Here is a 12,275-nt window from a genome sequence, read left to right on the forward strand (position 1 = left end):
ATATCTTGCTAATATGATAATCTTTTTAGAAGATTCCCCACATTTTTCAAATGAAATTGGTGTTTTTATTCGCAATAAAAATGATAATTAAACTGATTTTAATCACTAAATATTTTATGTTTGAAAAAATATTGTTGTATTGCATTTGTTTTATACTCTGGCAGTTTAAAAACGTTCTCATGTTCAAAAATCTAATTTTTAAAAAATCATGCATCAATTTTAAAGTATAATTAACAATTAGATGGTACAACTGATTCATATAAACAAAAAATACATGTATAGTTATTTTATTGTATACTTAGTTTATTATTTTTTCTAATATATTTACGAGAAGAAAATTATTGCATTTATATTATACCTTTTTACTTTAAACCAACTTTATAAACATTTTTTAAAATTTACATTTTAAAAATTAAAGTTTTTCATATAATGCTAGGGTATGCCAAGGAGGGTATGCAACTTTTTATACGCTTATCTCCGGTATAGGGCAGAGATATAGGGCAAACAAAACCAACAAATACCTGTCAAAGTATTTTTTAAATATTTTTATTTATTGTGCTCTTCATTACAGCAAGAAATACCGAAAAATAGGAAGTTTTTTCTTAAAATTTACTTAAAAATTTAGGATGAGATGGGGATTAAAAACCTTATTTATTATAAAAGTTAAATATTATTCTTAGAGCTGTAAATTGTTTGAATATATCATCAAAATTTGTGTTTTTTTAGAAGATTTAAACAAAAAAAATAATTTAAGGTTCTTCTAAGTTTCTAAATATAATAATTCATTAAATTTATAATAATTATAATGAGTAAAAATTGTTAAATAAGAAATAAGTATGCTTTAATAAATAAGAGCTGCTATAATCGTCTAGAGAGGTAAATAATATAAATCGTCTAGAGAGGTAAACATCTCTAAAAGGTTTAGTCAGGATTTAGTCTTACAGCTTAGTTTAAGGGAATAATCATTTATTTTTATCAATATTTATCGATTTGTTTAAATTTCCTCTATATCTCTGATTTTTCTGTAGCATATGCAACTATTTATACACGAATTTTTTTGAAATTTTAATGACACTTGCGCGCGTCCCTGTCTTTTTGACAAGTTTGATTTGCTGTGATCGGTAGGTTCATTTTTCAGTTTCCTAAAAATCTAAATTCATCTATTATTTTCACACACAAAGTGCTTTATAATTACTTTTAAATCATGCAATACATTCATCTCTACGAGTTTGCAGAAATATTTTTCTGTATACTATTTTCTAATAAACCAAAAAGTAAGGTAAACATTGGACTTAGCCTGAACACACCATGTCATTTTATTTTTAGGGGCGAGAAACAGCACTCAAAATGAAGTTCAACAAACTGGTCACCGCTTCGAGGAGTAAAAACAGGAAAAGGCATTTCTCCGCACCTTCCCACATTAAGAGGAGGCTTATGTCTGCACCCCTTTCAAAGGAATTGAGACAGAAATACAATGTTCGTTCCATGCCCATTCGTAAAGACGATGAAGTTCAAGTAAGTTAAATGTCATTAAAAGTACGATAATACTGTTAATTTAGTTAGTTAATGTTGTTTTCATGATGAACCAAACCATTCGTAGACTGTAAGATTTAAGACAGAGCAGAGTTCCGGTTCTAAAGGTTTTCTTTAGAATGCAGGCACTTAGCTTAGTCTGGCTTACATTTTGGTGAAACTCTGGCACTGATTTTATCTAGTTTTATATAATATTTAAAGAAAACTGTGTTAAATGAGTTAATAATAGAAATATTAATTTTTAGGTTGTACGAGGACACTACAAAGGCCAACAGGTTGGTAAAGTTGTTCAAGTTTACAGGAAAAAATTCGTTATCTACATTGAAAGAATACAAAGAGAAAAAGCCAACGGTGCTAGTGTATATGTAGGCATTCACCCTTCCAAAGTAAGTACAGGATTATAATTTGATGTATTATTGTTAATATGATATACATTTTTCTTGCAGGCTGTAATTGTAAAGCTTAAAATGGACAAAGACAGAAAGAAAATCATTGATCGCAGAGCAAAGGGACGATTGGCTGCATTGGGCAAGGACAAGGGCAAATACACCGAAGAATCAGCTGCAGCGGCAGTTGAGACATCTTAAGTGTATTATAGTTCATTTTCTATTTAATAAATAAGACAAAAACTTCATACACTGTGTTTGGACCTTATTTTCTTTTTATTAATGTGTTATTATTAAAGTGTTTTTTAAGGATACTTTTATAACAAACGTCCTATTTAAAAGTGTTATTGACATGTTGCTGTTTTTTTAATATCAAAAAGGCTTTAAATGGTTTAATCTAAATGTCGCCATAGATAATTTATGGTGTTTTATAACAAATTTTACTTGATGGAAAAATATGAATTCCGTTTAAAAAAAAATTACTCTAAAAATATATTGAGTCCCATCTAAAGAAGATGTACCCTATGATTATGGAGTCTAAAAGGCCTATGATCAAAAAAACGGCGTCCAGTTGGCTTGGAAATGACGATCGATGACATTTCCCATATAAATTTACATATAAAATGACAGCGATCTTCATAGCCATCGCTGACGCCGTTTTTATTCGATCATACGGTATATTATCTTTGTAAACATTTTTTTGCAATAAGCTTGGTGCTCACGCGGCTCTACGATGTCTTACTTGATACATTTTGCCTGAACAGGTAAAACATTACGTGTAGACATAGTAGACAAGGCTTTAAAGAATAACATTCAATACTAATTTAAATAAACTTTTTAACAATTCTACAACCTCTTTTATATCAAAAATTGATCGAAAACTACAGGAAATTCTAGAAAAGAAAAAAATAATAAAATTAAATGCTCATTTTATTAATACTTATTTCATAATTTTTTTATTAAATAACCCTTAGAACTAAAGTGAGTTTTATAAACGAATTAAAAAAATTCTTAACTATCTTCAGCTTTAGGGTCCTTGATAGGTTCTGGCATAAACTTGACCCTCAAACAGTCATTAATACCTTCCCTGTTTCTCGCTATTTCCACAGCAAAAAACTGAATTTTTGTAACGAGCATAGTATTCTCTTCACTGTAGTCACTGGAAGCATCAGATCTTAGCAAAGTTCCATAATTATAATCTAAAAAATAATATATCTTTAACTAACTACACAATTATAGTGCTATAACAAGCCATAAAAGTTGTGTACAATAGTAAAATAATATTTATTTTTAACACTTACCTTCTACAATATTCTTAAATCTTTCGCAAAATGGTCTCCATTTCGCCTTCTCCTTTGTGCTTTTTAACTCACTCTCAATAATAATATCAATTTTCAAGTCAGGAAACTCTTCCCGAAACAATTTATAAATCAGATCATCTTGAGGAGTCAAACGTAGAATTTTTGGATCTACTGAGCACAGAATCTAAAAAAGAAAGTATATAGACAAAAATGTCGCCAATACAAAGAACTGGATAGTAAAAATTAACTATTTTTACGCACATTAAAGTAAATCTCTGCATGTTCGTATGCCTTCATTGCCCATAATGCTTCTACGCTTTGATCGTTTTCAAATTCGTCAGCTGGACGGGATAACACATCCTAGAAAATATATTTAATTCCATATAATACTAAACTTATTAAAACATATTTAAATTTTACCATTGTAGGTATTTTATATTTTCAAATTATCCCGACAAAAAATTGCAACTTTTAACCTCAAAATAAAAATGTCAACATGTTGTTTTGTCCTTGTCTAAAGTAGAGCTGGGAAATTTGTATCGAATAAAAAATAAATTCGATTTACTTGAATTTTTTCTTGATTTTCTTGAATTTAGAACTAATTTATCAAATAAAGAACGATTTTGGGCTACGTAAATTGCAACAAGTTTGCTGCAAAGATTTTGAATTTTGAATTAAGTAAACTCTGTATTTTTTACAAATTTTAAAACTTTAATTAATTCACCTTCACCATTTTGTCAAGAAATATTATGTTAACATTTAATAATCTTATTTTTTTCTTCTTTATTACTAAAATAATCTATTTTTTGATAATTTTTAAAGCTTCTAAACAAAAAATAAAGGTGTGGTATTGACTGAAGTAATATATGTTTTTTTTTCAATAATAAGCTTAATTTTCAATAATTGGCTGCCTTATTTCAGATCACTGAAAAATTATTAAAAATACAAGTACTGTTCTGAAATCAAAACTATATTAGGTATTTACTTTAGATAGTCTATACACACTTTGCTATAAATATCGTATTCTTAAATAATACAGGATGTTAAAAATTCTACGCAAAATTTTCTAAAAAATAAATTTTTTTTTTCGTTTTTTTAAATGGTACACCGTTTATATTATTTTTTTATTAGATGGAGAGTTATAAAATAAACATTTTTTGTATTTAAAGTATTTGAAAATTTTTAATGGTTTAGCGGATACACGCAGTATTATTTCATATGGCTCTTTGAACGGAAAAATACGAGAGAAAAATCATTGGGTGGCTTTGATAAAAATTTACTGTGGAAAATGCCATGTGAAATATAAAACCGCGAATATCCTTTGAAATACTCTAAATACAAAAAATGTCCGTTTTTTAATTTTCCATTAATTGAAAAAATAATATATAGGGTATTCAGGAATATTAATAAATAAATATTTTTTTTAAAATACAAGAAATGTCCTGAAAACAAAAATATACTAGGTATTTACTATAGTGGGCCTGTACTTACTTTGGTGTAAATATCGTAATCTTATACCGTACAGGGTGTTCAAAATTCTATGCCAAACTTTCCAAAATATAAATAAACAGAGGTTTTCTTCGTTTTTTAAATGGAACCGCTAAAAATTCTAAAATGCTTTAAATACAAAAAATGTTCATCTTTTAATTCTCCATTTATTGAAAAAATAATATATACTTGATGTTCCATTTAAAAAAACGAAGAAAAATTATTGTATATTTTAGAAAGTTTGGCGTAGAATTTTAAACATCCTGTATGATATACGATTACCGTATTTATAGCAAAATAAGTGTAGACCTTCTAAAGTAAATATATAATATATAGTTTTGATTCCAGGATAGTTTTTGTATTTTTAAGATTTTTTTTTAAAGTTTGAAAAATATATATTTTTTATTTATTTATTAATATCTCTGAAACTATCGAAATACATATATTTACTTATAAATAAATAAATAAATTTTTATTTATTCTCATGCTCAAATACAACTATTGATGTAGGAGTACGTCTAAAATATGCATATTCCCAATAATTCGCATAATTTGTAAATAGAGTAAAATAAGATCGAAACATATAAAATTCTAAATATGTACAATAAACGTTCAAAGTAAAAAAAGAAAAAAAATACTGTTATATACAGGGTGTCCCAAAAATGATGGATCAAATTAAAGTAGGAGGTAGGGGAGGTTATTTCCAACAAAAAAAGTCCTAAGACATATGTCCAGACTTATCCACTAAATATTCAGTGACTCTTAGGAATATGTAAAGTGATCCGAAAGAAAGCAAAAAATGCAATAATATACAGGATGTTCCATTTAAAAAAGTCATCCCAATTCACTCACACTTTTTTGAGCCACCCTGTAGAAGTTAAAATATTTTCCTGAAATACATCCTGATACATACTTTAGGTTCGCATTTAAACAAAATTCTCAAGTTTTTTATTCTAGGAGCTACAGATGCCCGACCCACTATTGCCTTACCCTGTATAGCGTAGATTTCTGATTGAAGGATGAAGGCCGGTACTAAAAAGGGTAATTTATAATTACGTATCACAGAAATATATTTCGACAACAACGTTAGGTGTATACAAAAAATAAGGGACATTTTCCATACATCTATCATTATTCTACCACCTTCCAAAAAATTTGACAAAGAACAGCTTTTTTTTATTAAAAATTTTTTCTTTAAAAAAGTCCTATGGCTATTTCGCCACAGTGAGAAAATCTACAAAATAAAACAACTAGACCCTTAAATCTTCGAGTTAAAGAACAAAAAGATTATTTAACGAAGGGCGATTTTCACAAATCTAAGATTTGTCAGCATTCATGGGACACAGGGCACAGGGTAGATTTTAACAACGCAAAAATTATAATGAAAAATGTGATAGCCTCTAAAAGAAAAACAAAAGAGGCTTTTTTTAATACAATCTAATAAAAATAAATGTATTGCTCATGCATCTGTAGATGTTAGTAATATATGGCAATAGCTTCTTTGATTTTAAAGAACATAACATAAATAAACATAAAGTAGAGTGTAAAATCGCTTGTATAGTATTGTTGATATAGTTCGTGTATTTCGTTAAAAAAAACTGTTTAAATACTTGTAAAAGGGGACCAATTAATATAATCCCAATATTCAAACTACATTGATTGACTGTTTGGGTTGATTAATAACTCCTCTAAATACCAAAAAAACTGAATTTTGTATGCGTATTATGTGGTAAAAAAGTAACACCATATAAATTTTATTTAGTTTTTTGACAAATGCTTATTTAGAACGTACGTATTATATTTATTATTGCAACACAAAATTCAGTAAATAGAAAAACTTCAGTAGAATATTTGGTTTTAATGTATTTTCACAAAATCGTAAATATTTCAGAGACGGTAAGATTAAAGTGCGGTAAACCTTAATTAAATTTACCTTTATTTTAAGCGTAGAAACTAAAAATGTAATAATGTACGGGTTTTTATTGTTCCCTATAAAAATACAACTTTGATATTTTTTTATTTATTATGGACACTCTTTACCTTTTGAAAATAAATTGTAGCTTTAGTAGTCCTCCAACGATCCAATCACTCACAATTTCTAAAAATCTAGTCGTCTGAATAAAGGTTGATTCTCACTATACCTTCCGTTTCCATTCTATATCCGTTCCTAGCAACAGTTTGGGTTAGTCAGTGGTATCTATAGAGAAAGCGTAATATTTAGCTTATAAAACAATAAACTTTTGATTTATATACAGGGTGGTCCAAACTGTATTCCGGAAACTTCAGCAGCATATTCTGCAGATAAAAATATGTAAAAAAGCTCTTATAAATGTATGTCTTAAAATGCTTAGTTTCGGAGATACAGGGTGTAGAAGTTTCATCTTTATTTCGATTTTTTCTAAATAATTTCTGAAGTAACATCAATATTTGGATGAAATTTGGTGTCTGGGAGGTTTTTGATATGAGAGATTCGATTTTGATGTCAATATGACTCTTACTTGTAGAGGGCGCCACCTACATATTTTTAACTGGTTTGAAGAGTAATAACTTTTCGTCCGTACCTGTATAAAACTACTAAGTAAAAAATATACATTTACGACGTTTTAACGTAAAAAAGATCTCTTGGTAAAAATCGCTACGAGTAATAGTTCTCGAGATATTTGAAATCGAAATTATCAATACCTGTCATCATTGACATAAATTATATAAACATGTTGACGAAATAGTTAATAGACGGAAATCATAAATTTGAAATGTTTTTGTGCCAAACCATCATCAATCATAATTTTTTCATTATAAAATGTGATAGCCTCTAAAAGAAAAACAAAAGAGGCTTTTTTTAATACAATCTAATAAAAATAAATGTATTGCTCATGCATCTGTAGATGTTAGTAATATATGGCAATAGCTTCTTAGATTTTAAAGAACATAACATAAATAAACATAAAATAAAGTGTAAAATCGCTTATTTCTGGGGCTTACTCAACCGGGTCTTACAATGCAAATTCACCTCAAATATCCATTTAGTTGGTCATTGGCAAGCAGGCTCTCATTGTAAAAGAAAACAACGAAACAAACATTTACTGATCTGGACAAAATTGATAGTTAAATAGTAAAACTCACCCGGGGGTACTCCGCCCCCTAGCCACTGGTATTCTATTCATTATATCCCATTCCATATCTTCCATCTAATTCAAATATTATTCGGTTATCTATTGGTTAATCTTCAACAACTAGCTGGTGTCACCTGAAATAAGTATAGGGGCTTTCCCCGGACGCAAATCTGCAGCTAAACAGATTCGCATCCCTAATAGACAAAAAGACTCGTATCCTTAATAGTCATAAAGACTCGCATCCTAGTACTCAAAAGACTCGCGTCCTTTGCATCCTTAATAGTCATAAAGACTCGCATCCTAATAGTCAAAAGACTCGCATCCTTAATAGTCTTAAATACTCGCATTTTAATAAGCTTAAAGACTCGCATCCTAATAGTCAATAAGACTCGTATCCAAATAGTCAATAAGACTCGTATCCTAATAGTCAATAAGACTCGTATCCAAATAGTATATATATCCTATAGTATAGTATATCCTAATCCTTTATACCTAACCTAACCTAACCTTAGTCATAAGACTCGCAACCTCCAAATGTCAGCTCTGTGACAAAACACAACACAACACTACTTTACAGCCGGCCGTCCCGTCTACTACTGACTCGCCGGTAAGCTAAGCCTGTCCTCTTACATCACAATTTTACCTAATCGCAAATATTTACATCGCTTGCCAATGAATCATACTATTTTCTCTAATCGACTTTCAAATTAATAGAGTGTTCTAGCATTGCTAGATAAATAAATAAAGAGTTTCCGAATTATAAAACCATTATTATAACCAACTTATTTTCTAAGTTTTACAAAAGTAAAGTAAAGATTTCAGTTAACGTCTCCTTTTTGCTGCCAGGGCTAATCTGGACGGGGCCTACTTTGTTTACGCGGAATCCGAACCGCGGTCCTCGGCCATATCGTGGTCAATGGCCTACCGGCTTGGCAAGTGTCTAAATGAACTCTTACTCACGAGATATGCGATATCATCCGGCCTCGAACCGGCGTGAATGAGCAGTGTGTGTCAATAGATTTTACACTTTTGGCTTTTTTTTGGACAACAGCACGATACAGAGTTTCGAACCGGTCACCCGTCCATCCACTAGTATCGCCTTACGTCGCTTAACTTCGGTGTTCTAATGGGAACCGGTGTTTCGACGTAGCTGGGCCGTTGCACATAAATAAACATAACATACGTAAAAATTAAAAACTAATTAAAAAAATAATCATACAGAAAGTTTGAAGCTTATTTTTTTGGTTTTACCTTATGTAATTGTTATCTGTTGTTATCATTATTTATTTATGAAGTTTAAATTGATATAGTGTCATTTTAATAGAACGTAATTATGTGTTAAAAAACTAAAGTGTTCTAGACAATGACTAAAGAATCCAACGACAAATAACACCCGAGAGCAAATTGTGACGATGACACCAAACAGTGCCGTGGCACATATTTTTCTTAACCTAGCTGTTTGAAGCAATATTTATATTTTTTGATAATTGTTTTGACTACGCCTATGGTGTATCATCCTAATTAATTACGAAAAAAACGTATTAAAATGTTAACAAAAGGTACAAAACTAGTATCGACGTATAGCACATATCAAGTACATATAGATTTTAATTGAAATTGAAGAATAATTATCGAATTCAATAAGAAAACGCTAAAAAGTTGGAGTGGACGTAGCTCCTGGCCCTTTCTTATCGCTGCTGCTTTTACACTTGAAAGGTGAACAACTAATCACCATTGTAATAAAGTTTATACAAAGTTTTCTACACACAAACTATTAAAAATCGCTAAAATTGTCGCTGGTGACCAAATGATGACTCATTGTTTGCCACCAAAACAAAAAAAAAAGATCACAAATTCTGCTGCAGCCCGTATAGGGGCGTTACATGTCCTTATATTCTTTAGTCATTGGTTCTAGAATAGTTGCATTTAAATATTTTAAATATATTTAAATGCAACTTTTTTTTCTTTGTTCTTTGTGTTGTTTTTGCTTTCGACGACGGGACGAGACATACTTCCCGAAACGTTAAGCGTATTTTTGTCCGTTACGTAAATTTGTTTATTAGTAAACCACTGCTGACAATAATTAGTCTCCGTTGGATTAACCTAGGTTTTCTCACAGTGGCAAAATAACCATAAGACTTTTTTTAAACAGACGAATTCGCCACAGAGGTATAGACATTTTTTAAAAATCTTTTGCTACACCTTTGTAACATTTAACATTAACGTACATGACGTTTTACGAGTGACATAATGTGCTTACGAGCGTACATAAGCCGCTTTTATGGTTCCGTAGTCATCGGGTTTTTCGATTTTGGCGATAGGATGGATACATTTCTGGAAAAAGTTTAAAGAAGGCAGGTAAGCCGTGGAAACTACGGCTTTTTCACATTCACAACTCCGTACGAGAAAATACTATTACCGTTTTTTGACTTTCCAACTCACCTGTTTCTATTTTATCTAAATCCGTTTCAATCTTTAGCGCAGCCAATTGAAATATTTAGTCTTAAGAGTCCATTTCACTAGTCCAAAAAAGTAGCAAAATAAGCGTTCGGCATTTAATGTTTTATATAAAACTTGCTAGGTATTTTTACACAAATGAAGAAGGAAATTAAAGATAAAGGATTATACTATATCCGTATTGTAGCACATTTTTAGACAACTTCTCTATTTTTAAGATTTTGATGGTCAAACGTCAACAAAATATTCCTTATGTTTGGACTAAATTTTCTCGAAAATAAAGACTTAATCTAAAATTCCGTTACAATATGGAAATAGATTGAAGTTTTGTGATTACAGTGGTATATAATGTATCTGGTTTTGTAACAGATTGTTCGCTATTTTATGGCAAATGCTGAAGCTCTGCAAACTTTAATCCAGCCTTAATTAAAGCACGTGTGTTTGGAATTTTGGGTGTGGCTCAACACGACAGGATCGGGCTAAGCCTTGGGCAGATTTTTTCTCATTACTTTATGATGTTATTTTTTTACGAAGTAGCTATGGTGACTATTGTCGTAAAGTTATATCGACACTGATTAGAACTCTATATTAAGATTAAGAAAAAAAAACGTTAAAAAAGAACGATACAGTCTTGGTTTTAATAAATATTTGAAACACTAACAGAACTTAGGATATAAACAAAGTAACTGTAATTAACTAAGTGTACAAACAAACAAAAAAAGAACGTGTTGAAACGAACAAAAGATTTTTTTGCATCTAAGTGTATAGTAAAATAACGCAAATGCTAGTTTTCTTTGTAATTTTATTAACAAACTTTGAAAACAAATACAAAAATAAATAAATAAATTAATTTAATTATTTAGGTACCCAAGCAGGATTTGGACGTCAGGACAACGTTGTGTCACGCGACCAAACGTCGGGGCGCAACGTCGGCACAACCTCGTGCCAACCCTAGTTTGCACTAGTTTGGAGAATAATTTTTAGGTCGAAACGACGTCGGATACCGACGTTGGCTAGCAGCCTAATTTAGTACAAACTGCAACGTTGTTTAAAATCCTAATTCACAGAAATACAAAACTATAATAATATAGCGTCTAAGTCGCGTTTTATCCTAAATTGGGATAATTATAGTAAAAATATTATTTTTATGATTTAGTTAGAGACATATGCCAGATGGCAGTAAAGGAAAACAAAACAAAAGTATTTAAGTGTGGAGGATGTTTGAAGATTATAATTATTGAAACACTTTAACCGACTCTGTAACTCGTTACCCAAGGCAAAAAAAGTTAAACGCAAACAACTTTATTGATAAATGTATTGTTTCTACTTTGAAAAATACTAATGGGCCTTAAAATTAAAGAAGTTTTAAACAATTTCTTGAATTCTTTTTTTAGTAAAATGAGAATAATTTATTCGCAGTCGAAAAAATTGTTTCCGCGTGTTGTTTAGGGTCAAATATTTCAAGTTAATGTATTCAAAAAGTAGGAATTGCTATTTTAAGAACGAACCATTTTCTTATTCAACAACATGGCGGCTTTCACTTTGTTGTTTTGGAGATTAAGATGGAGTAGTTCGAGTAGTCGCATACTGGACTAATAAAGTCGCAGTTCAGCCTTAACAGGTAGTATACTAGTCGCAAGATTACCTAATTTAGTCATCCTAGAGTCTAGCTTGTGCCGCCCTCTATATTCTAAATAAACGAGGGAGTGGATAAAGTATCGGTAATATGTCGATGTATATTTAAATTTAGTTTTATATGTACCTTTCTTATGTTCCATTTTAATTAAGTTTTTTTTATAAAAACAAAAACTGCACTGCACTGTCTGATTGAACAGAACAATGAAGTGAAAATTTAAGATTTAAGGTTATGGTTCAATACAATTGCAAAAAGGTAGTGGCTCGACGTCCTACCAACGTAAGAATAAGGAAATCTAAACAACGTTGGAATTAGTAAAACAGACGACGTTTGCATAACGTTGGAATAGGTCCTGAAAGTG

General features: G+C 30.2%; 2 protein-coding genes across 2 annotated transcripts; one reads left to right on the forward strand and one right to left on the reverse strand.

Moving 5' to 3' along the window:
* The first annotated feature begins 1,035 nt into the window (after positions 1 to 1,035).
* Positions 1,036 to 2,167, forward strand: LOC115888833 (60S ribosomal protein L26). Its single transcript, XM_030908691.1, has 4 exons — positions 1,036 to 1,121; positions 1,327 to 1,515; positions 1,779 to 1,919; positions 1,980 to 2,167. The coding sequence occupies exons 2-4, from the start codon at positions 1,348 to 1,350 to the stop codon at positions 2,118 to 2,120; spliced, it is 450 nt and encodes a 149-aa protein (XP_030764551.1). The 5' UTR covers positions 1,036 to 1,121; positions 1,327 to 1,347; the 3' UTR covers positions 2,121 to 2,167.
* A 664-nt stretch (positions 2,168 to 2,831) lies between these two features.
* Positions 2,832 to 3,730, reverse strand: LOC115888811 (protein PBDC1-like). The gene is made up of 4 exons (XM_030908655.1): positions 3,641 to 3,730; positions 3,482 to 3,580; positions 3,221 to 3,404; positions 2,832 to 3,118 (listed from the first exon to the last, which is right to left on the reverse strand). The coding sequence occupies exons 1-4, from the start codon at positions 3,641 to 3,643 to the stop codon at positions 2,931 to 2,933; spliced, it is 474 nt and encodes a 157-aa protein (XP_030764515.1). The 5' UTR covers positions 3,644 to 3,730; the 3' UTR covers positions 2,832 to 2,930.
* Positions 3,731 to 12,275: the final 8,545 nt, after the last annotated feature.

The sequence above is a fragment of the Sitophilus oryzae genome, unplaced genomic scaffold (genome assembly GCF_002938485.1).
Source record: "Sitophilus oryzae breed Bouriz unplaced genomic scaffold, Soryzae_2.0 scaffold_808_pilon_pilon, whole genome shotgun sequence".
Lineage (NCBI taxonomy): Eukaryota > Metazoa > Arthropoda > Insecta > Coleoptera > Curculionidae > Sitophilus > Sitophilus oryzae.